The sequence below is a fragment of the Oncorhynchus kisutch genome, linkage group LG18 (genome assembly GCF_002021735.2).
Source record: "Oncorhynchus kisutch isolate 150728-3 linkage group LG18, Okis_V2, whole genome shotgun sequence".
Classification (NCBI taxonomy): domain Eukaryota; kingdom Metazoa; phylum Chordata; class Actinopteri; order Salmoniformes; family Salmonidae; genus Oncorhynchus; species Oncorhynchus kisutch.
Genome location: NC_034191.2, coordinates 25,026,082 through 25,050,232, shown reverse-complemented (window position 1 = coordinate 25,050,232; position 24,151 = coordinate 25,026,082). Strand labels below are relative to the sequence as shown.

Sequence of the window (24,151 nt, the reverse complement as noted above, 5' to 3'; positions counted from 1 at the left end):
CCTACCACGTTCGGTCCCCTGGTTCAGCAGGCTCGTGGTTAAGAGCGTAACCATACTTCCGGAGTCTAATAGAGCTTCCATGTTGTGTCCGTCAACCTTCACCGTGACCATGAGTGCCGTTTATTTATGGTGCGCCCAACAGGAGGTGACGTAGTTCACTGCATGGCCCACCTCGCTTCCGGGGCTTGCTGATTGCATCGACTCGACTCCTCTCAAGCCGGGAAATTCCAGTCAAGGTGCCCCCGGGCGCCATGCTCAAAACACCTGGGCTCGGGGGGATGCGTCAGCCACGAACCTCCAGTTGTGGAACAGTTGGGCACGATGGGCCAGGCTGTACCCATAGCGGCTGAGTATCTCCTGTTTGAGTCCGTCATAGTTAGCCGCCTGTTTGTCGGTAAGGTCCCACTTCAGCCTTGGCAATCCTTCCCGTAGTGCTGTCCGTTCAAATGTACAGAGGTAGGTTTTGATGTCGTCGTCTTCTGTTAGCGTGCTTGTTGGGACTGGATGAACTGAGCTATCAACTCGTCCATGCTGATTCTGTGTAAATGTCAACCCCGATCGGACCACCTTATCAGACATTCTCCACCACTTGTGGCAGACTAACCATCACACCTGGTTTCAATCCCGACATTACATGTTGTGTATTTAATCCTCTGTGTTATCTCATGTCTTTGTTGGTGATTGCTCGTTGTATGTATTGGTGCTAAGTATGTTATGGTGTGCGACGGGTTTTGTACCCACTTTTGTATATGTTGGTTTTTGAGCATTTATTAAATAACTCTGTTAATACCAAGTTCGTTCTCCTGCGCCTGACTTCCCTGCCACCAGCATGCACCCCATTACAGAATCACCAACTGTATTATGGAGTCAGCAGGACAAGGTACCCCAGCCATAGAGGTGGAGGAGCGCGTCCAGGAACATGCAGCAATGCTTCACCATCTTGGCATCACCATGGACCGCGTTGTTCTGACTATGGACCACTGGGAGAGACAGGGAGTTCTTCCAGTGCCTCCACCAGCACAACCGGGGTCTCTCCCGAGTGCCCCGTTTCCACCTGGTTCCAGTGGGATTCGTCTCTCCCTGCTCCAGGAGTACGACGGAGAGGCTGCGGGCTGCCGGGGGTTCCTACTTCAACTGGAGCTATACCTGGCCACCGTTCACCCGGCTCCATCGGACCGTGAGAGGGTGTCAGCCCTCGTCTCGTGCCTCACCGGGAAAACCCTGGAGTGGGCCAACGCCGTGTGGAGAGAGGGAGATGCAGCGTTGGACCAGTTTGAGGAGCGCGGCGTTGGACCAGTTTGAGGTGAATGCCTCTACCATCTGAGGCAGGAGACGAGGAGCGCCCAGGAGTTCACACTTAGAGTCTAGGATCCTGGCTGCCGGCGCGGGATGTAACAACAGGGCCCTGATCGATCATTACCGCTGCAGTCTGTGCGAGGACGTCAGTCGGGAGCAGGCCTGCAGAGACACCACTCTCACATTTGACCAGCTGATGGACCTGTCCATCCGGCTGGACAACCTGCTGGCTACTCGTGGACATTCAGATCGGGGTCTGGTGGTTCCATCATCCCACACCCCCTCTCCGATACCCATGGAGCTGGGAGGGGCGGTGTGCAGGGAGACCGGAGGGGGTTCCCGCTCGTGCAGTATCTGTGGCCGCAGAGGTCACACTGCCAGTTGGTGCCGGGTGGGTTCCTCTGGGAATCGAGGCCGCAGGCAGGGCGCTCTAACGTCACCCCAGGTGAGCTGGCAGCATCCTCACCCAGAGTCCTCTGTTGCACATATGTTTGTGTCTGCCACTTTTCCTGAGTTTTCCCCGCATTCCCAGCATAAGGCGCTCGTCTATTCAGGCGCGGCTGGGAACTTCATTGATAGAGCTTTAGCCCATAGTTTAGGGATCCCCATTTTCCCAGTGGATGTGCCTTTCCCCGTTCACGCCTTAGATAGTCGACCATTAGGGTCAGGGTTGATTAGGGAGGTCACCACTCCTTTGGGCATGGTGACGCAGGGGGTCATACAGAGATAATTAGTCTCTTCCTTATTAACTCTCCTGCGTTTCCCGTGGTGCTGGGCCTACCCTGGTTAGCTTGTCATAACCCCACTGTTTCTTGACCACAGAGGACTCTCACGGGGTGGTCGTCTCCGAATCCCTGCATCAGGGGTACATTTGGTCCTCCAATTCACCCGTCTCCTCAGGTTTTTTTTGTGAAGAAGGAGGGAGGTCTGTGTCGGGTCTAAATCAGATCACAGTGAGGTATAGTTACCCGCTACCGCTCATAGGCACAGCGATAGAATCAATGACGGGGCGCGCTTCTTCACCAAACTAGATCTCAGGACTACTTACAATCTGGTGTGTATCCGAGAGGGAGATGAGTGGAAGACTGCTTTCAGTACCATCTCTGAGCACTATGAGTACCTCGTCATGCCGTACGGGTTGATGATTGCGCCATCAGTCTTCCAAGCTTTTGAAGACGAGAGTTTCAGGGGCCTGCACGGGCAGGGTGTAATGGTGATGACCCTCCTCTGGTCATCCTGGGATCGGTCGGACGGTGTGCTGTCTTAGTGGGAAGTACTGGTGGCCAACTTTGGCTAAGGACGTGAGGGTTTATATTTCCTCCTGTTCGGTGTGCGCCCAGTGTAAGGCTCCTAGGAACCTGCCCAGAGGTAAGTTACAACCCTTACCTGTTCCACAACGGCCGTGGTCGCACCTGTCGGTGGATTTCATAACCGATCAAGTCCTGTTGTCTCCTCCCTTTGCCCAGTCTCCCTACGGTCCTACACACTGTGGAGGCCCTGTTTTCTCACGTCTTCCGGGACTACGGGGTGCCTGAGGATATAGTGTCTGATCGGGGTCCCCAGTTCACATCGAGGGTCTGGAGGGCGTTCATGGAACGTCTGGGGGTCTCGGTCAGCTTTACCTCAGGTTTTCCCCCTGAGAGTAATGGGCACGTGGAGAGAGTTAACCAGGATGTGGGTAGGTTTCTGAGGTCTTATTGCCAGGACCGGCCAGGGGAGTGGGCAGCGTTCGTTCCCTGGGCCATCTCCTCCACTAACCTCTCTCCCTTCTAGTGTGTACTGGGGTATCAGCCGGTTCTGGCTCCTTGGCATCAGAGTCAGACCGAGGCTCCTGTGGTCCCACCGGGGGGACTGAGGTGCGGGAGTTCCCTCCGCCCTCTCTGGACATCGGGGTATGGTCTGGAGGAGAGATGCTGGGTTCCGGTGGAGGACGTGTTGGATCCTTCTATGCTGCGAGAGTTCCACCGTCTCCATCTGGATCGCCCTGCGCCTTGCCCTCCGGGTCATCCCTGAGGTCGGTGTCGACATGCTGCTGGAGCCGCGCGTCAGGGGGGGTACTGTCACGACTTCCGCCGAAGTTGGTCCCTCTCCTTGTTTGGGCGGTGTTCGGCGGTCGAAGTCACCGACCTTCTAGTCATCGCTGATCCATTTTTCATTTTCCATTGATTTTGTCTTGTCTCACATCACACCTGGTTACAATCCCATCATTACATGTTGTGTATTTAACCGTCCGTTTTAGCTGTCTTTGTCTGTGATTGTTCGTTGTATGTATTGGTGCTAAGTATGTTATGGTGTGCGATGGGTTTTGTACCCACTTTCTTTATTTTGTATATGTTGGTTTTCGGAGTTTGTGAGCATTTATTAAATAATTATGTTTATACCAAGTTCGTTCTCCTGCGCCTGACTTCCCTGCCACCAGCACGCACCCCATTACAGACACGGACAGTTGGATTAGCCGGGTTCAAGGATGTTTATTTAAATAACAAACATAAACATACCAATAGGTCTCCCCCAGGAGACACTCTCAGGGATACCATCTTCTGGGCTTGCTGTATCCTGCGGGGAGCAATACTGAGCTCCCTCCGTTATCCCTGGGACTGAGCACGACTATACTGGAGTATACTCTCTTCCCCCAGTCCCCTCTCCATGTGCTGCCCTTCTGGCAGCTTTATGGGACTCGTCCAGCTGGTGAGCAATCAGTCCCAATTAGTCCTGGCCTGAGAGCCCGTTGAGACCTGGCACATCCAGCAGAGGGAGCCATCCCCTCGTAATGTATACTCTGTCTCTCACCAGGTCTCAACGAGTCTCCCCCTGGTGGCTGACCTGCTATATGCCACAGTACATAGTCAAGACAACACAGGAGTGGCTTCGGGACAAGTCTCTGAATATCCTTGAGTGGCCCAGCCAAAGCCCGGACTTGGACCCGATCTAACATCGCTGGAGAGACCTGAAAATAGCTGTGCAGCAAAACTCCCCATCCAACATGACAGAGCTTGAGAGGATCTGCAGATAAGAATGGGAGAAACTCCTCAAATACAGGTGTGCCAAGCTTGTAGGGTCATACCCAAGAAGACTCGAGGATGTAATCACTGCCAAAGGTGTTTCAACAAAGTACTGAGTAAAGGGTCTGAATGCTTATGTAAATGTGATATTTACGTGTTTTCTTTTTAATAAATTAGCAAACATTTCTAATTTTTTGTTGTTGTCCTTATGTCATTATGGGGTGTTGTCTGTAGATTGATGGAAAAATAAATGATTTAATACATTTTAGAATAAGGCTGTAAACTAACAAAATGTGGTCTGAATATGAAGTCAAGGGGTCTGAATATTTTCTGAGGGCACTGTATAAGATCTTCCACCCCCATCTGGGATACGGATGCCTGATGAAGACCTAAGGGGCAAAACGTTTTTATAAATGAAATCACCTGGGAGCATGAGCAGTGGTGTGTGGTGTTTTCCATTAGTTTGCTTACAACTCCAGCACCTGCGGAAAGTATCTGGATGTGCGTATATTCTTCAGCTTTTGTACATGACACCTACAATACTACACATTCCTTTGTCTCATGCCCTTCTGCACACTTCTCCAACCTAGGAACACCACCCTGTCTGCATCGCACCAAATGACGAGCATCACAAACACCGGGAATCTTCCCCTTCAGTTGGTCAACTTCATACAGTGCCTTGCGAAAGTATTCGGCCCCCTTGAACTTTGCGACCTTTTGCCACATTTCAGGCTTCAAACATAAAGATATAAAACTGTATTTTTTTGTGAAGAATCAACAAGTGGGAAACAATCATGAAGTGCAACGACATTTATTGGATATTTCAAACTTTTTTAACAAATCGAAAACTGAAAAATTGGGCGTGCAAAATTATTCAGCCCCTTTACTTTCAGTGCAGCAAACTCTCTCCAGAAGTTCAGTGAGGATCTCTGAATGATCCAATGTTGACCTAAATGACTAATGATGATAAATACAATCCACCTGTGTGTAATCAAGTCTCCGTATAAATGCACCTGCACTGTGATAGTCTCAGAGGTCCGTTAAAAGCTCAGAGAGCATCATGAAGAACAAGGAACACACCAGGCAGGTCCGAGATACTGTTGTGAAGAAGTTTAAAGCCGGATTTGGATACAAAAATATTTCCCAAGCTTTAAACATCCCAAGGAGCACTGTGCAAGCGATAATATTGAAATGGAAGGAGTATCAGACCACTGCAAATCTACCAAGACCTGGCCGTCCCTCTAAACTTTCAGCTCATACAAGGAGAAGACTGATCAGAGATGCAGCCAAGAGGCCCATGATCACTCTGGATGAACTGCAGAGATCTACAGCTGAGGTGGGAGACTCTGTCCATAGGACAACAATCAGTCGTATATTGCACAAATCTGGCCTTTATGGAAGAGTGGCAAGAAGAAAGCCATTTCTTAAAGATATCCATAAAAAGTGTTGTTTAAAGTGTGCCACAAGCCACCTGGGAGACACACCAAACATGTGGAAGAAGGTGCTCTGGTCAGATGAAACCAAAATTGAACTTTTTAGCAACAATGCAAAACGTTATGTTTGCCGTAAAAGCAACACAGCTCATCACCCTGAACACACCATCCCCACTGTCAAACATGGTGGTGGCAGCATCATGATTTGGGCCTGCTTTTCTTCAGCAGGGACAGGGAAGATGGTTAAAATTGATGGGAAGATGGATGGAGCCAAATACAGGACCATTCTGGAAGAAAACCTGATGGAGTCTGCAAAAGACCTGAGACTGGGACGGAGATTTGTCTTCCAACAAGACAATGATCCAAAACATAAAGCAAAATCTACAATGGAATGGTTCAAAAATAAACATATCCAGGTGTTGGAATGGCCAAGTCAAAGTCCAGACCTGAATCCAATCGAGAATCTGTGGAAAGAACTGAAAACTGCTGTTCACAAATGCTCTCCATCCAACCTCACTGAGCTCGAGCTGTTTTGAAAGGAGGAATGGGAAAAAATTTCAGTCTCTCGATGTGCAAAACTGATAGAGACATACCCCAAGCGACTTACAGCTGTAATGGCAGCAAAAGGTGGCACTACAAAGTATTAACTTAAGGGGGCTGAATAATTTTGCACGCCCAATTTTTCAGTTTTTGATTTGTTAAAAAAGTTTGAAATATCCAATAAATGTCGTTCCACTTCATGATTGTGTCCCACTTGTTGTTGATTCTTCACAAAAAAATACAGTTTTATATCTTTATGTTTGAAGCCTGAAATGTGGCAAAAGGTCGCAAAGTTCAAGGGGGACGAATACTTTCGCAAGGCACTTTATTTACCGCTACCCCAGTTATCGCTCCTTTTAATGGTGCCCTTTTCTTGAGAGCAAAACAATTCACGTCTCTTGTCCCCATTACTTTAACACAGGGTGTCTGCTCCCTCTGACCAGCAGAAACACAAACCATTAACACCAGATAACTTCTGGTTACCTTTACTGATTCCACACCACCTAACTCTGTTTTCACCCACTCTGAAAACACAAACGGATCAGCCAAAAGGCAAGGGTTCACTTTTCCCAAAAATGTCACTCCTACCGTCACAGACTCATCTTTATCCTGACACTCGGTGCAAGCCTCTGGCTCCGAGAACTTTGTCTGTACAAAGGCTTCCGGGTCTCGTTCAAATGTCTTTCTGATACATTATATGGAGAAATTCTAACCCATTATGGGTTATACTTAGGACACACAGCAGATTCCCTAAAAACATGGCACTTCGACACAGCTACGTCCGGAAGTTACTTTTTCGTAGCAGGTTAGGAGAATTAGGTTAAGGATAGGAAAAGTGTTATTGTTAGCGAAAATGCTCTCCTAACCTGCTATGAAAAGTCACTTCCGGTCATAGCTGTATCGAAGTGGCATGTTTTTAGGTCCGGGATACATTGAGCTTTAAGCTACATATCAGTGCCCACTGCAAATATTGGCAGACACAGACCCATATGTAACTCTGTTGTAGACCTCTTGGTGACAGAGATGAGAGTGAACGCGTGTGAGAGACAGAGATGTACATTATTTGCACAGTACTGAGACATAGGGAGATTGGCTTACTGGCGAGAGACAGGCAGGCGCCTGGGGGGGAGATACATCCACCAACCTTATTTCACAGGGTGGCTCCTCTACTTTGGGAGAGCACATGCTAGGGGATAATCACACCCACAGTGTGCTGATTTGGGAGGCCCAAATTTGGGATTGATTTACAAAGCTTGACTATCATTATGAAACATACACCCTCTACCTGTCTCAGCCAAACAGCTTACATAGGCCCCTTTTCACTCACTCTCTTCCTTAATGGGGGAGCCTGTCATAAATCCCAGATTAATTCTTACAGAGAGGGTGGGATTACTTGGGATTACTGACTGTTAGCTGTCCATACACCCATGTGTGTGTGTGTGTGTGTGTGTGTGTGTGTGTGTGTGTGTGTGTGTGTGTGTGTGTGTGTGTGTGTGTGTGTGTGTGTGTGTGTGTGTGTGTGTGTGTGTGTGTGTGTGTGTATTTGTATTTGTTTGCGGTCTAGCTACACAGTCTTGGTGAGCACAAGCTGCCCTTGAGTGCACAGACACATCTTGAGGCCTGCCTCAGTCCCTCTCCTCATGCTGATTTACTCTCTGCCCTGTGGTACTGTGAGTCTGCTGGCTGGGTGATTTAGAGGTGTGGGGTTATTATCAATGCCTGTCAGAGGATGGCTGTTATTTATTACTGAATTCACAGCAAACAGGATTGTATTACAGTTGCCCCAGGACACACAAAGCCCCATTCTGTACTAGCTTACTTGTTGATTCACTCTCTATCTTGCTCTAAGTGGTTATACCACAATTACTCATGTGCGTAATGAAAATGTTTTTATAATCTTTGTATCTAGATCCTAAGTTTGCCAACAGTGTTGGTGTAAGGTTACATGAAACATCCTAAGAGCAGTATCCTGGTCTAACCGCAGCCGACTGTTTTTGAGACTGGGCTGTCTAGGAAAGGTGGCTACAGTCCACATAAAGCCTCTTTTGTTTGATAGAGGCACACTTCCAGAAATCTGTCCTTATCTGTGTCCTCACACATCTATTTTTATTAAATTATATCTCGAATGAGCCCCAAGAAAGGTAAGGAAAAGTTCATCAGGCGGTGATGTCATGTGCAGGCGAAACGGTAGAAGTAGATCAATGAGATCAGCTAGGGTATGATGTCTATCTCTCTCTCCCTATACATCTCAGTCAAGGCTCTGCATGCCCTTTATCACACTGACACGTCTGTAGTTTCAGATTTGAACTTTTGATGATCTTAAAGTCCCAGTGCAGTCCAAAAAATGTGATTTCACCGTGTTTTATATTTATTTCCACAATATGAGGTAGGAATAATACTGTGAAATTGTGAAAATTATGATAATACTATTTTATTGTAAGAGCTGTTTGAAAAGACCACCTGAAATTTCAGCCTGTTCTGGTGGGATAGAGTTTTGACCTTCCATGGTGACATCACCCTGCGGTAAATGAGTTAATAGAACAATAAGAAAGAGAGTTCAAAACCTCTCTGACACTAACAGCTAGTTTTCATTTTTCCCTCCCCACTCCCAGACAGTCCCAGAAAAATTATTGCTTGAGAAATTGCTCTTTGCTCAGAAGCAATTTTTTAAAATTATTTTTGACCATTTAAATTTAAAACAATCATAGTAAGATACTTAATTGTTACCCAGATATTGAGATGAAAACAGCTGCATTGAAACTCTTTCAGATACAGCAGCATGGCTATTTGTGGTGGTAACAGTGGGTTTCATTAGCAGGTGCTAATGAAGTTTCTGTTTAAATATGACCATGAGTGTTGAGCTCAGCTATTGAATGGACTGGGGGAATGTGTGTGTGTCCTGCGTGCATGTGTGAGTGCTATTTGGATGCAGCTGGATTCCTTCTGGACTCATTGACACTCTCTTCCTGTTCCTTAAGTATCACATAACCGGCTGTTATGTTTTGAATGCATATGTAATACAACTCATCCCTTTTATATCACTATTTTTGTTTTTATTGCACACACATTATAAAATGGATCAAATTAATTACACGTATAGCCTACAGTATATGACATGCACAGAGTTCCCTGTAAACAAATATTTTCAGGCTTAAAAGGGAAAAAGATAGCTAGTGCAGATACAGTACAAATCATGCAAGACATACAGTCACCACCTCTGGGATGAATAATTTCTCAAAGCATATTTGGTATAGTTATTTTCTAAAATGTAAGAAGTGCATAACACAGCATTGTGTTCATATTGAGCATTGAGACAATTGAGATACATTTACAAACACAAATGGAGACAATCACTGCAGATTTCATTTTGAAGTAATAGGAGAGTGCAGACAGAAAAAACTCTTAGCCTATATATTTTTATGAGGAACTTTTACTCTTAATTCAGGAACATCAAAATAATTCTGGACTTTTGTCTGTAATGTATACATTATTTTAATAGCATCAGAGTAAACACTATATTTCCAATACTTTTTCAGACATGACCAAAGATTTCGTTTTTAATTAAAGGGCAAACCGTTAATTACGCACAGCCTTCCTCAAGCAATATCAAATAATCAAACTTTATTTGTCACATGCGCTGAATACAAGTGTAGACTTTACCATGAAATGCTTACTTACAAGCCCTTAAACAACAGTGCAGTTCAAGAAGAGATAAGAAAATATTTACCATGTAGACTCAAATAAAAAGTAAGAATAAAAAGTAACACAATAAGAATAACAATAACGAGGCTATATACAATAAGATTGATAGAGGACATTTATGAAGACAATTGTTCTTTCAAGTTTGTTTTAAGATAATAACAGTGAATTGTTAAAACACATCCAGTTGTCAGAAGATATGTCATATTAGTGGAAATATCTGGAGAGCACCTATGGAACACAGTCGGACAAGATATTTTCATTTTTTTTCATTTTAATTTCATTAAATGGTTAATGTTTCATGTAGCCCACATCCCTAAGAACTAGGCCTACGAATCGCAAAACGAAGTTATAACACCAATAACGAAAAAAACGAATAGAAACTTCAGAGAGTGATGGTTTAGCCTGTTTGTAAAAGTAGCCTAAACGATGATGCAAAATCTTGCAATTAACAACCTCGACCATGATAATTACCTTCACAGATACGAAATAGTTTGTTATTTTCACGACATTATTCCTCATTATGAAACTCTTACTTCATGCGCAATAATTAAAATACAGCATCATTTTCTCATCTCTCTTCATCTTGTGATGTATAGTTAGTGGTCTATTAAAATACAAAATAAAATACTAACGAAAGAAATAAAAAAAAATGATGATCTGAACGCACCACAAATATTGACCATGAATTATTCGTGAAATAATACAACATTATTATAGGCTGTTGCACTGAAAACAATTTTAATGGTGAATGGCGTTTTTTTGTTGTTGATACGTTTAGATTAAATTGCACATTAAAGCGTGAGTGGCAATTATTTAAAAAATATTAAATAATTGTTTTCTGTCCAAAGACAGATATACCTATTTGGGAAATAGCAAACTCACATAAATGATTTGAATACATTTCGCAGCATTGGTAGACATTAGAAAGATGTAATCCATAAAGAGAATCTGACTTTTTAAATTTAAATATGGTCATTTCCCTGCATCCCGAGAAAGATTGGTGTTGAGGGAGCTCATGGGGCTGATTGAGGGAAAATAATTAGGGAACTCCGCACACAAACTCCCCAAGCAATCCGATGGCCCATTTTTTCCGGAGTAAATCGGTCCGGCTGGAGATGCCTTGGTTGGGGGGTACTCATCCTGGCACCATGTATTGAATGTCGCCGGGTGGGGTACCTGGTGATGCGAGTAAAAATAACTAGCTTGTCGGTTGAGCAAGTTAAAGGAACAAGGGTTAGGGAGAGACAAAGTGCATGGCAACGATGAAGAGGCGAATGTTGTGGCTGCGCTCATTTGGTGATGACGACGGTATTGCGCGCCTGCACCCATGCCAAAATACGATGACTCCTGGTTTGTTTGGAAGAGTCGGTCTGCTCCAGCATTTATGGCACTCATGTGGTGTGACCGTTGAGAAAGGATCGAGGTGGCATAGTTGGAGTGATTGGGCCCTACACATGACCCCATGCCCGGGTGTGAGTTCGCAGGAGGTTGAAGGTTTAGAAACGATGGCACCGGCCAATAAAAGGACCCAGTGAACGCCAGCCCGGCGGCAGTGGTGGAGGTCAAACGGGCACCCCGTTTTATTGCCAGCTTTGTCTGGGTGCCCGCCGTGGAACGGCGCCGGAGTTTACCAGTTGTGCCACCTATGAACACGTCCTCGCTTGAAGGGTCAAGCATCCAGTAGTTGCCTTTGCCTGGGTCATCATAATGGCGAGGTACTTTGACGAAGCACTTGTTCAAACTTAGGTTATGCCGGATTGAATTCTGCCATCCTTGTCTATTTTCTTGATAGTAAGGGAAGTTGCCCATGATGAACTCGTAAATGCCGTTGAGGGTAAGCCTTCGCTCCGGGCTCTGGCGAATAGCCATCATTATCAATGCGTTATAGCTGAAAGGAGGTTTCTCCGGTTTAGCTTTTCCCTCTACTCCTCCAGATGTCTTCACCACTCCATCGGTATCTTCTCCGTATTCCCTTTCTCCATTTCTGGAGAGTCGTTTGTCTTCTTGGACTGCGTATTCTTTATGACAATCCTTGTCTCCATGTAAATCATATGTTCCATCTTGAGCACAAACTTCTTTAGGCCTAGTAGATGGCCCCGAAGAAATGTGTTTTCTGGAAAGATGCCCATCCAGCACGGCACCGTCATCACTCATCACTCCCTCTCGTCGAAACAGCAGGCTGCTGATGCTGAATGAAGACTTGTGGAAAAATCTGACAGGAGCTTTCAAATCCTCCATGTTCAACATCACCCACTTCCCGCGGCGTCTGGCAGTCTGAAGAGAAGGAACGTCTAAATCCACGAAATAATACGCACGTCGTCTTGGGGTGCCAAAGACAAAATGCGCCACTCGTGCTTAAACTCCTGCTCAACAATCCTGATCCAAACATGCATAGTCACACAAGCCGTATACTACAAACTTTGCGATTAGTTTAGTGCGCTGCCAATTTCACTGACTGGCAGATGAACTCCCAGGTTCAATTATAACACTTCCCGAGGAGCGTGAAACTCAAACCTCTCACCTGCGTTTCGCCCTCTGGGAACGCCTCTCTCCACTCCTTTCCGTCTGTTTACACAATAACCTGGCAAACAGCCCATCAAAGCCGAATTAGGTGAAGGTGTGTAAGTAATTTAGGAGTAGGTAAACTCGTAAAGTAAGTAAACAAGCGGAGAACTTAAACGAGACATAGTTGGGGGGCAGATTGGGTAGCCTAGACGTCTGGCTGGGGAGCATGCAGCTTCCTGCACAACAGTTGACAGGTAAGATGTGTTGCAACATCAAGGCACAGTATGAAGCAGCATTTATGTTTCACCATCTCTATTTTCTCAATTTGATATGGGGTCCCCTTTAATACTCCATCATGCAATACAAGTGTTCACTTGTTTGGAAATACACATAGCTTACAATGTTGAAACATCTACAGCTTTTCTACCTTTGACAAATTGTTTTATTTTATTTTTTTAGTGATTTGAGAAGCCATTTCAAATAAACCCAAAAGCTTAAACTCATTCAGGACAAAACAGCAAGTCAGGACAAGATATTTTGGCCACCCAAAATGGAAATCCCATCCAGTTATGTCAATAGTTTGTACTTGTTCAGCAGCATATTTTTATTTACTCAGTGTAAGTTACCCTTACACCCTTCTCAGTTCTTATTTCCTAGAACACCTTATAGCAGCACACTCATAGAAAAAGGAACATAATGGTATGTGGACAATTTTATGTGAATACCCAAATAAATCATGTTTAGCCTAATCTAAACAGATGCATTTTACAACCTTAATATTTTACCTCTACAATTACACTGAATGGGTGGCGATTCCTGAAGCCGCATGCACATCAGTTGCCAAATCAGACAAACTACATTGCCCACGTACAGTGAGGGAAAAAAGTATTTGATCCCCTGCTGATTTTGTACATTTGCCCACTGACAAAGAAATCAGTCTATAATTTTAATGGTAGGTTTATCTACCATTAACCCTAATCCAGAAAAACGCTTGTCAAAAATGTTATAAATTTATTTGCATTTTAATGAGGGAAATAAGTATTTGACCCCTCTGCAAAACATGACTTAGTACTTGGTGGCAAAACCCTTGTTGGCAATCACAGAGGTCAGATGTTTCTTGTAGTTGGCCACCAGGTTTGCACACATCTCAGGAGGGATTTTGTCCCACTCCTCTTTGCAGATCTTCTCCAAGTCATTAAAGTTGCGAGGCTGACGTTTGGCAACTCGAACCTTCAGCTCCCTCCACAGATTTTCTATGGGATTAAGGTCTGGAGACTGGCTAGGCTACTCCAGGACCTTAATGTGCTTCTTCTTGAGCCACTCCTTTGTTGCCTTGGCCGTGTGTTTTGGGTCATTGTCATGCTGGAATACCCATCCACGACCCATTTTCAATGCCCTGGCTGAGGGAAGGAGGTTCTCGCCCAAGATTTGACGGTACATGGCCCCGTCCATCATCCCTTTGATGCGGTGAAGTTGTCCTGTCCGCTTAGCAGAAAAACACCCCCAAAGCATGTTTCCACCTCCATGTTTGACGGTGGGGATGGTGTTCTTGGGGTCATAGGCAGCATTCCTCCTCCTCCAAACATGGCGAGTTGAGTTGATGCCAAAGAGCTCCATTTGGTCTCATCTGACCGCAACACTATCACTCAGTTGTCCTCTGAATCATTCAGATGTTCATTGGCAAACTTCAGACGGGCATGTATATGTGCTTTCTTGAGCAGGGGGACCTTGCGGGCCCTGCAGGATTTCAGTCCTTCACGGCGTAGTGTGTTACCAATTGTTTTCTTGGTGACTATGGTCCCAGCTGCCTTGAGATCATTGACAAGATCCTCCCGTGTAGTTCTGGGCTGATTCCTCACTGTTCCCATGATCATTGCAACTCCACGAGGTGAGATCTTGCATGGAGCCCCAGGCCGAGGGAGATTGACAGTTATTTTGTGTTTCTTCCATTTGCGAATAATCGCACCAACTGTTTTCACCTTCTCACCAAGCTGCTTGGCGATGGTCTTGTAGCCCATTCCACCCTTGTGTAGGTCTACAATCTTGTCCCTGACATCCTTGGAAAGCTCTTTGGTCTTGTCCTTGGTGGAGAGTTTGGAATCTGATTGATTGATTGCTTCTGTGGACAGGTGTCTTTTATACAGGTAACAAACTGAGATTAGGAGCACTCCCTTTAAGAGTGTGCTCCTAATCTCAGCTCGTTACCTGTATAAAAGACACCTGGGAGCCAGAAATCTTTCTGATTGAGAGGGGGTCAAATACTTATTTCCCTCATTAAAATGCAAATCAATTAATAATTTTTTTTACATGCTTTTTTCTGGATTTTTTTGTTGTTATTCTGTCTTTCACCGTTCAAACAAACCTACCATTAAAATTATAGACGGATCATTTCTTTGTCAGTGGGCAAATGTACAAAATCAGCAGGGGATCAAATACTCCCCCCCCCCCCCACACTGTATGTCCTCTACAAAACACAGATATATAAAGTTGTCTAATGGTCCACTACACAGCTGATTCAAATAATCAAAGCTTGATGGTGAGTTGGTCATTTGAATCAGCTGTGTAGTGCTAGGGCAAAAACAAAACATGAACCCAGGGGGGCCCCAGGACTGGGTTTGGGAAACCCCATTATCAAATTTTATTGGTCACATACAAGTGTTTAGCAGATGTTATTGCGGGTGTAGTGAAATGCTTGTGAAAAAAATAGTATGTATTTTAGGCCATGGCTACGATAAAGCGTCATTGCCCCATCTAGTGGTTTAAAAACACACAAGGAAGTCCCAAAATGTTAAGTGTGCTGTTCAGGGCATTCTCTTTCACCACCGACTCACTTTCTCTGTCAAACCAGTGGAAGAGGTTATGTTTAAGGAAATTTTAGAAGTTTTAGTGCAGCATATAGTCTCTCCCCAGGACATTCAGTGTCCCCCAAGTCTCTATGCCCAAGCAGGGTAAATCCAGGGTGCAAATGCCCCTGGGAAACCCCACACTGCAGGAGCTGTTTAACAGATGACAGGGCTGCTGGACTGGGGCTCTCATCTGAAACAGAGAAGCGGAACCCATTGGCACCAATGCCTTACACACTGTAATGACTTGGAGATCAAAAGTCCAATATTGTGTTTCTTACTGTTGAAGTTGCCCATGAAGGCAATGCCCAAAGAGTCACGGTTATTGTCCTTGGTATGTGCACCCACAACACCCCAGCCTCGGCCCTCATACACTGTGCAATCTCCCCCAATAAGAAAGCTGCAAATGCAAGAAAACAGTTATTTCCATTTAGTATTATCCTGACACAATGAATGATAGAAAACACCAGGAAAGGAGAGGTCACTCACTTGTATCCAATGTCATCAAAGTTCCTATCCTGCATATGCATTGTCTGTATGTGGATGAGCTGGTCCATACATTCTCGGATGCCCCTGCAGTGCAACAGTGCAGTGTGGTGTATGACAACTCTTTGAGCAGGACACTTGAGGGTCTCCCGGCATCGAGGGGCTACTGCTCCCCACTGTTCCCGAGTAACCACCTCTACTGAAATGCATGAATATGGTTAACAAACCACAGTAAATCTGTGGTGTTCCATATCCAAACTATAGACCTAACAATTCACTTTCATTTACCCATTCATAGCAAAGTATCGTACCTAGACCTCAAAGCATTATCAGAAAACTTAATCATTACCTTTCAATAGAACTCATAGGTACTTCCTTACCAGTGACTCTTAAATCCATGTATTATATTATCCAGACTTGCTTTTGATTTAGTCGCTAGAGACCATTTAAAAGAGGAAGTTTCCTTGACGTTCCTTAGAATAAGTTGTTAGCGACATATTGTTAAAGGGGGTGTGGACTGTTTCTCCAGCGGGTTATTACATGTTTTGCGTACTTTCCTTTCACGTGCATGCCAATCACATTAGTCATGCGTTTCTCAATGACACCAACTCTCAGTGGGTCTGAAAACAACTGAAAAATACACACATTGGGAAATACACTGCAGTGGCCAAACAGGTAGGTCTAGAAAAAAAAGAGAAGTCGAAGCCACACCACTAAAGAGGAACATTTCATATGCGCAGTTATAAAACACAAAACATTTTTTAACCATCTCTATTTCAGCTCTTTTGGGATGGCAAGTATTGCAACAGAGATTGGTTCACGGGATTGTGTAACCACAGTAATTAAGGAAATATTTAATATATACAACAGTGGCATTCACAGTTTTAGAGAAGTCTTTTTGAAAGAAATCAGAAGCATTTAACAAAAGTTTTATTTTGTATTTTATTTCTCCCAGTTAAAAAAAACTATAATAAGACAAATATCTGAAAAAAGTACTAGAGCTAATACATTATTAACACAATGTCCCAACAGTTAGGTGTTCCTCCACAACAAGGTAATACATGGGATTTAAGTGGTCCATACAAATCTTAGCAGTACCACGACATACACGCCAACAAGATGATGAAGAACTAACACAAAAAGTTAGTATTCCTGTAAATAAAGTTTCTGATTTGGCTGAGTATTTTAGACCCACATAACAATCAGTCATTCTGATTTAAGCCACAGTGAACCAGTGAGACGCAGTAGCCTGTTGGGTGACAGCAGACGCTGTGGATGCATACATCTGACCTCTTCTTCACTCCGTCCAGCGGTGTCCACAGTGAGGGGCCGTGCAGACATAGTACAGCCTCATGGCATCCTACATAGAAAATAAAGCAGTTACTTTCATATACACCACATATTAATGTATCCATATGGCTCAGTGGACTCTAGTATTTCTATATTTGGCTAACTCTTTGGGGACAGAGAATGTTCAATGATGAAAAAATAGCAACGCACCTCAGCCTTCATACTGTGGGACTGGAAAAACACTGCCTCCTTGTGACCGCACCTGAAAAGAGAGAAAAGAGATCAATGTTAGATTTATTTGGAAGTTATTTTGAATTGATAGAGATGTTTGTGAATCGAAAAAGTGTGGAAAAATTGCCTGATTTCAGAGAGCTAAAGGAGGAAGATAGAGAGAGTGTTTGTTCGAGTGTGTGTGAGTGTTGGCCACTCTCACTTTGGGCAGGGGTGATCCTCTGTCCGGGGTAGCGTTGGATCCTGAGACACATCTGCAATTATCTGCGTCAGCTCACTGAGGAGAGAATAGAGAGAGAAGAGAAAGGGGTGAGAAAGATAAGACAAATTACTTAATTTCCCATGACAGATGTATATTTCAGTGTCTGAGAATAAGTGGTGGAAAATAGGGATCACTTACTCAACTTCATGGGTGATCTTGTTGACATAGATGCAGCTGTTGTCTGCTTCTTGTTGATAGTCACAGTTCCTGCACTGTTGAGATACACAGCGGAGTCAAAAATGGTTACTACATTCATGCATTTACTTGTTTCAACAATTGAAAGCTCAAACACTTCCCAACCAATAAAGGTAGTGCATGAAACTAGCTAACTGCTGTAAGCCATTTGGAGTGGGTATATGAATGTCATCACACTTACTGCATAGAGCAGGATTCGATTCTCCTTGTCTTCTTTGGGATACAACATGTTGTTGCTAAAACAGAATGAAACAATTTTGTTATAACATTCTAGCTTGTGTTAAGATAATGGTCATAATGACAACCCAGAGATAGCGCTAGTGGGGGCACCTATCTAGGATAGCTAAACAGGTGCATTATGATTGTCTGATTAGGATATTGTGACAGGTAACACCCGAGTAAAGGATTATGCTTGCATCTCATCTAACTCTCCAACGAGAGATATTCACATATTAACATGGGGTCAGAGAAATGAACCCAAAGCCAAGCGCTATGGAAAAGAGGATAAGGTATGAGGACAATGTAATCGCTGTCGGATAAACGCAAACAAGTGGATCAAATGAGTGAAGATGGAGAGCCTGCAATGTCTCTCAGTCAAATTCCATTGCCTAGCGACATGGACAAGAAAGGTGATTTGTATCAAAACTGGTTATTTTTCCAAGGTCAGTGGGAGAAATATGAAATCGCTACGGGCTTAGATAAAAAAAGACCCGCATCAGAGTAGCAACACTGCTTAGTATAGGCTGGACACCTGAAATGTTGTAATAATGCTTTTTTTCTGATAACTAGCTCATTGCATCTCCCAGCTGCTTTCCGTAGTTTTGAAGTATTCACAAAAAAACAGGCCTTATTTAGGTCATTTTTCACCCTGCCAGCTCCTATTTGTTCTATTGAGCACCAACTCGCCTTCCAAATGGTCTATTCCCAGCTTAATGTTGTACTTCACAATGCCTGCTTTGCTATTGTTGGCAATGAGACCTGCCCACATTGCTGGTAGTTAAAATGTAATTAACAACAAATTACTAATGGAACTCTGAGGTCTTCCCATTGTTTACTATAGGGAAATAGGTATATCTGTCTATTTGGCCAAATATATGACAATGTATATATTTCGATTTTTTTCAATTTGGAACCATTTTAAAACATGAGAATATCCTCTGTCTAATTGTGTAAGGCTGGGCAGCTTACTCTTGTCATCAAACGCTAGCCTCGAAATACCATTTGCCCTTGGAACGCTGCGCTCCCCCCATTGTTTTCCCATGGAGAGGCATGCTGGTCTATTTCGCCAAATATCTCGCAATGTGTATATTTAGATTTGTTTCAAGTCGGGCACAATTTTAATCAGGATAATCTCTGCTTTCTAATTGCATAAGGTTGAACAGCGTACTCTGCTGTCATCGATCGCTAGACCAGAAATAGTCAAAAGTTGCAATTTTTCCCTACTTCCACGTTATGCAGGCATAAATACACTTGTCACTATCGAGGTTTACTAATTTACTATTCGAGGATTACGAATTATAAGCGTCACACCAGTCAAAACAAGCTGTGTGTATGTTTGATTCCATTCATTTGCTATGGGATTGGGTGTATTTGGACTCGTTCTATTTTCCAGCCTACTTGAAAGAGTGCCCATATGCTTCAGCGTCACCTAGATCTGGTGGAAGAGGCCAGAAAATGTTCAAAGAAAAACCTTGACGTTTTACAAAGACATTTTGAACTCACTCGTAATGTGAATGATGAAATATATATATTTTTAAAACACGAACAAAATGAAGCAGAGACGTCTGGTCTATGTTGTGAGACTGAGTCAATTGTCTAGACTCATGTGATATCAGGTCGATGAGAGACGAAATTATCACAGACTTGTGATTGACCGTAAAGATAACATTGACCGTAATTGATTGACCGTAAAGACCACAACTTACAACAACATCTATGCAGAGCAAGCACAATTCTTTACTGATGTATTACAGGTCACGACATCCTAATCAGATACTCATTATGCACCCGTTTATCTATCCTAGATACTACAGGTGCCCCACTATCTCTGGGTTAGCATTATACCCATTATTTTCATATATAACACGTTAATTACCTCGCGCACTTCATACAATTTTAGACTATCCTGGTACCGTCAGAGAATAAGGATTGCGACTCAATTTCATAGCTACTAGTCTTTAGCTAGCTAGCTAGCTACAGTGACGTTATGCACTTTCTAAGTGAACTTCTTTATAACCATCTGCTCTTACCATTCTTGACAAAATCGAATCCCAACGAATCCGGGTTCATATGTACCACCCTCTATATCCATTTGAAATAGTTTACAAATTAAAATCAACGAAATAATGAACAACTCCGAATTTCTGGCTAGCTAGCAACGTTGTCTCCCGCTTCCACGATGAAAACAAGACGCACGCGCACAAAATGTTAGAGAATTCGATGGCAGTTTATTAGTTGCAGCGCCAACTGCTGTGGAGGACTAAATGACACCCAACACGCGTGTGTCATTCCGTGTTTATTATTATCAGAATGTATTGTTGTTAACCGATAAAATACATTATCAATTTAATTACACCACTGAGGAGTTGAACACAAGTAAATTGGCACTAAATAAATACATATCAGGACACCCTCTTAGTATGCAATAAAGTTATTATGCCAAAAGAAACCCAACAAACACAGTGTCATTGTCTTCAGTAGCAAAAATGTCATGTCTTGTAGGTCCCCACAGATGAACCCAAACCTGGTCTCCTTCAGTGAGCTCAATCACACTACCAATGCTGACTACCTGGCAACACTTGTCTGGCAGGCTGGTGTGGTATGCTGAGACAACCCGCTGGCCATTCTTTAAGATACTACACTGGGCGCGGCCGTAGGTGGACATATGCAATGTGAAGTGGTACAAGCCAGCCAGTGGGCAGTTGAATTTTCCTGTATGAGTACTATAGCCGTCTCCCTCATTGACCAGGACGTTGGCAAACTTCAGGATACTGCTGTGAGTTGGGTAGCTGTCACACATGTTTAGTTTGGCTGTGAAGGCTACAATCTTTCCTAGAATGGAAGAATGAACATAGAGAGGGAGAGAGAGAGAGATCAGTCCAGGCCTAGGGCATTTGATACATGCTCAAAGATACAGTGCCTTGCGAAAGTATTCGGCCCCCTTGAACTTTGCGACCTTTTGCCACATTTCAGGCTTCAAACATAAAGATATAAAACTGTATTTGTTTGTGAAGAATCAACAACAAGTGGGACACAATCATGAAGTGGAACGACATTTATTGGATATTTCAAACTTTTTTAACAAATCAAAAACTGAAAAATTGGGCGTGCAAAATTATTCAGCCCCCTTAAGTTAATACTTTGTAGTGCCACCTTTTGCTGCCATTACAGCTGTAAGTCGCTTGGGGTATGTCTCTATCAGTTTTGCACATCGAGAGACTGACATATTTTCCCATTCCTCCTTGCAAAACAGCTCGAGCTCAGTGAGGTTGGATGGAGAGCATTTGTGAACAGCAGTTTTCAGTTCTTTCCACAGATTCTCGATTGGATTCAGGTCTGGACTTGGACTTGGCCATTCTAACACCTGGATATGTTTATTTTTGAACCATTCCATTGTAGATTTTGCTTTATGTTTTGGATCATTGTCTTGTTGGAAGACAAATCCCAGTCTCAGGTCTTTTGCAGACTCCATCAGGTTTTCTTCCAGAATGGTCCTGTATTTGGCTCCATCCATCTTCCCATCAATTTTAACCATCTTCCCTGTCCCTGCTGAAGAAAAGCAGGCCCAAACCATGATGCTGCCACCACCATGTTTGACAGTGGGGATGGTGTGTTCAGGGTGATGAGCTGTGTTGCTTTTACGCCAAACATAACGTTTTGCATTGTTGCCAAAAAGTTCCATTTTGGTTTCATCTGACCAGAGCACCTTCTTCCACATGTTTGGTGTGTCTCCCAGGTGGCTTGTGGCAAACTTTAAATGACACTTTTTATGGATATCTTTAAGAAATGGCTTTCTTCTTGCCACTCTTCCATAAAGGCCAGATTTGTGCAATATACGACTGATTGTTGTCCTATGGACAGAGTCTCCCACCTCAGCTGTAGATCTCTGCAGTTCATCCAGAGTGATCATGGGCCTCTTGGCTGCATCTCTGATCAGTCTTCTCCTTGTATGAGCTGAAAGTTTAGAGGGACGGCCAGGTCTTGGTAGATTTGCAGTGGTCTGATACTCCTTCCATTTCAATATTATCGCTTGCACAGTGCTCCTTGGGATGTTTAAAGCTTGGGAAATATTTTTGTATCCAAATCCGGCTTTAAACTTCTTCACAACAGTATCTAGGACCTGCCTGGTGTGTTCCTTGTTCTTCATGATGCTCTCTGCGCTTTTAACGGACCTCTGAGACTATCACAGTGCAGGTGCATTTATACGGAGACTTGATTACACACAGGTGGATTGTATTTATCATCATTAGTCATTTAGGTCAACATTGGATCATTCAGAGATCCTCACTGAACTTCTGGAGAGAGTTTGCTGCACTGAAAGTAAAGGGGCTGAATAATTTTGCATGCCCAATTTTTCAGTTTTTGATTTGTTAAAAAAGTTTGAAATATCCAATAAATGTCGTTCCACTTCATGATTGTGTCCCACTTGTTGTTGATTCTTCACAAACAAATACAGTTTTATATCTTTATGTTTGAAGCCTGAAATGTGGCAAAAGGTCGCAAAGTTCAAGGGGGCCGAATACTTTCGCAAGGCACTGTATGTGTGTACATATTCTTCCTTTTCACAGAAATTATGAAAATATAGATGCCATAAGATATATGTGAAAAGCACATATTGTGTCAACTTTACAACAGTATACAAAAGAGTTAGAAGGCCTACTTGGTTTGGGACTCTCTGGGCCACCCTCTGTTGAATCAGGATTGGTGGGTTCGGGTTCTGTGTTCCAGAATACAATAGAGTTGTTTAGCTCTGTTTTACTGTAAGGATTTGTCAGTGACATTCATCATATGTCATTTACAAGTGCATTGGACTATTGCATACATACAGAGATCTAGAATCTATTGTAAAAAATATACACAGTGCCTTCAGAAAGTATTCAGACCCCTTGACTTTTTTGATATTTTGTTACATTACAGCCTTATTCTAAAATGTATTTTAAAAAAAAAATCCTCACCAATCTACACACAATAACCCATAATGATAAAGTGAAAACAGCTTTATTTTTATAATTTATAAAAATAATAAATACTTTATTTACATAAGTATTCAGACACTTTGCTATGAGACTCAATTGAGCTCAAGTGCATCCAGTTTCCATGGATCATCCTTGATATGTTTCTACAACTTGATTGGAGTCTACCTGTGGTATATTCAATAGATTGGACATGATTTGGAAAGGCGCACACCTGTATATATAAGGTCTCACAGTTGACAGTGCATATCGGAGCAAAGAACAAGCCATGAGGTCGAAGGAATTGTCCATAGAGCTCAGAGACAGGATTGTGTTGAGGCACAGATCTGGGGAAGAGTACCAAAAGATTTCTGCAGCATTGAAGGTCCCAAAGAACACGGTGGCCATCATCATTCTTAAATGGAGTTTGGAACCACCAAGACTCTTCCTAGAGCTGTCCGCCTGGCCAAACTGAGCAATCTGGGGAAAAGGGCCTTGGTCAGGGAGGTGACCAAGAACCTGATGGTCACTCTGTGGAGATGGGAGAACCTTCCAGAAGGACCACCATCTCTACAGCACTTCACCAATCAGGACTTTATAGTAGAGTGGCTAGACGGAAGTCACTCCTCAGTAAAAGGCACATGACAGCCCGCTTGGAATGTGCCAAAAGGCACATAAAGAAACAAAACATGAGAAACAAGATTCACTGGTTTGCTGAAACCAGGCTTGAACTCTTTGGCCTGAATGCCAAGCGTCATGTCTGGAGGAAACCTGACACCATCCCTACGTTGAAGCATAGTGGTGGCAGCATCATGCTGTAGGGATGTTTTTCAGCGGCAGGGAGTGGGAGACTAGTCAAGATTGTGGTAAAGATGAACGGAGCAAAGTACTGAAAGATCCTTGATGAAAACCTGCTCCAGAGTGCTAAAGACAACAACCTTACGCACACAGCCAAGACAACGCAAGAGTGGCTTTGGGACATGTCTCTGAATGTCCTTGAGTGGCCCAGCTGGAGCCCGGACTTGAACCCGATTGAACATCTCTGGAGAGACCTGAAAATAGCTGCGCAGCAACTCTCAGCATCCAACCAGACAGCTTGAGAGGATCTGCAGAGAAGAATGGGAGAAACTCCCCAAATACAGGTGTGCAAAGCTTGTAGAATCATACCCAAGAACACTCTAGGCTGTAATTGCTG

The 24,151-nt window shown here is 43.6% G+C and overlaps 3 protein-coding genes across 4 annotated transcripts; all 3 read right to left on the bottom strand.

Annotated features, from left to right (window-relative positions):
• Positions 1-10,829: 10,829 nt before the first annotated feature.
• Positions 10,830-12,315, bottom strand: foxg1c (forkhead box G1c). Its single transcript, XM_020508489.2, has one exon. The coding sequence runs from the start codon at positions 12,218-12,220 to the stop codon at positions 10,946-10,948; it is 1,275 nt and encodes a 424-aa protein (XP_020364078.2). The 5' UTR covers positions 12,221-12,315; the 3' UTR covers positions 10,830-10,945.
• Positions 12,316-15,088: 2,773 nt separating this feature from the next.
• On the bottom strand, positions 15,089-16,303 carry pglyrp5 (peptidoglycan recognition protein 5). Of its 2 annotated transcripts, none has more exons than XM_020508762.2 (4): positions 16,188-16,303; positions 15,811-16,006; positions 15,603-15,721; positions 15,089-15,514 (listed from the first exon to the last, which is right to left on the bottom strand). In XM_020508762.2, the coding sequence occupies exons 1-4, from the start codon at positions 16,204-16,206 to the stop codon at positions 15,342-15,344; spliced, it is 507 nt and encodes a 168-aa protein (XP_020364351.1). In that variant the 5' UTR covers positions 16,207-16,303; the 3' UTR covers positions 15,089-15,341. The 2 variants fall into 2 exon arrangements, with proteins under 2 accessions (XP_020364351.1, XP_020364352.1); XM_020508763.2 differs by having other exon boundaries at positions 15,811-16,003.
• Positions 16,304-16,730: 427 nt separating this feature from the next.
• On the bottom strand, positions 16,731-20,221 carry polr2i (RNA polymerase II subunit I). The gene is made up of 6 exons (XM_020508230.2): positions 20,035-20,221; positions 17,967-18,021; positions 17,729-17,802; positions 17,531-17,605; positions 17,308-17,359; positions 16,731-17,167 (listed from the first exon to the last, which is right to left on the bottom strand). The coding sequence occupies exons 1-6, from the start codon at positions 20,094-20,096 to the stop codon at positions 17,105-17,107; spliced, it is 381 nt and encodes a 126-aa protein (XP_020363819.1). The 5' UTR covers positions 20,097-20,221; the 3' UTR covers positions 16,731-17,104.
• Between the last annotated feature and the right edge of the window lie 3,930 nt (positions 20,222-24,151).

What these genes read in the sequence shown, in the direction of transcription:
- foxg1c (XM_020508489.2), bottom strand. Translation starts at nt 12,220, where the DNA reads ATGTTGAACATGGAGGATTTGAAAGCTCCTGTCAGATTTTTCCACAAG.
- pglyrp5 (XM_020508762.2), bottom strand. An exon ending in TTTGATGACATTGGATACAA is followed by an intron (nt 15,722 to 15,810) that starts GTGAGTGACCTC and finishes TTGCATTTGCAG; the next exon opens with CTTTCTTATTGGGGGAGATT. An exon ending in CTTCATGGGCAACTTCAACA is followed by an intron (nt 15,515 to 15,602) that starts GTAAGAAACACA and finishes TCTCTGTTTCAG; the next exon opens with ATGAGAGCCCCAGTCCAGCA.
- polr2i (XM_020508230.2), bottom strand. Translation starts at nt 20,096, where the DNA reads ATGGATATAGAGGGTGGTACATATGAACCCGGATTCGTTGGGATTCGA. An exon ending in ATTCGATTTTGTCAAGAATG is followed by an intron (nt 18,022 to 20,034) that starts GTAAGAGCAGAT and finishes ATTCTGTTTTAG; the next exon opens with CAACAACATGTTGTATCCCA. An exon ending in AAGATCACCCATGAAGTTGA is followed by an intron (nt 17,606 to 17,728) that starts GTAAGTGATCCC and finishes TTCTCTCCTCAG; the next exon opens with TGAGCTGACGCAGATAATTG.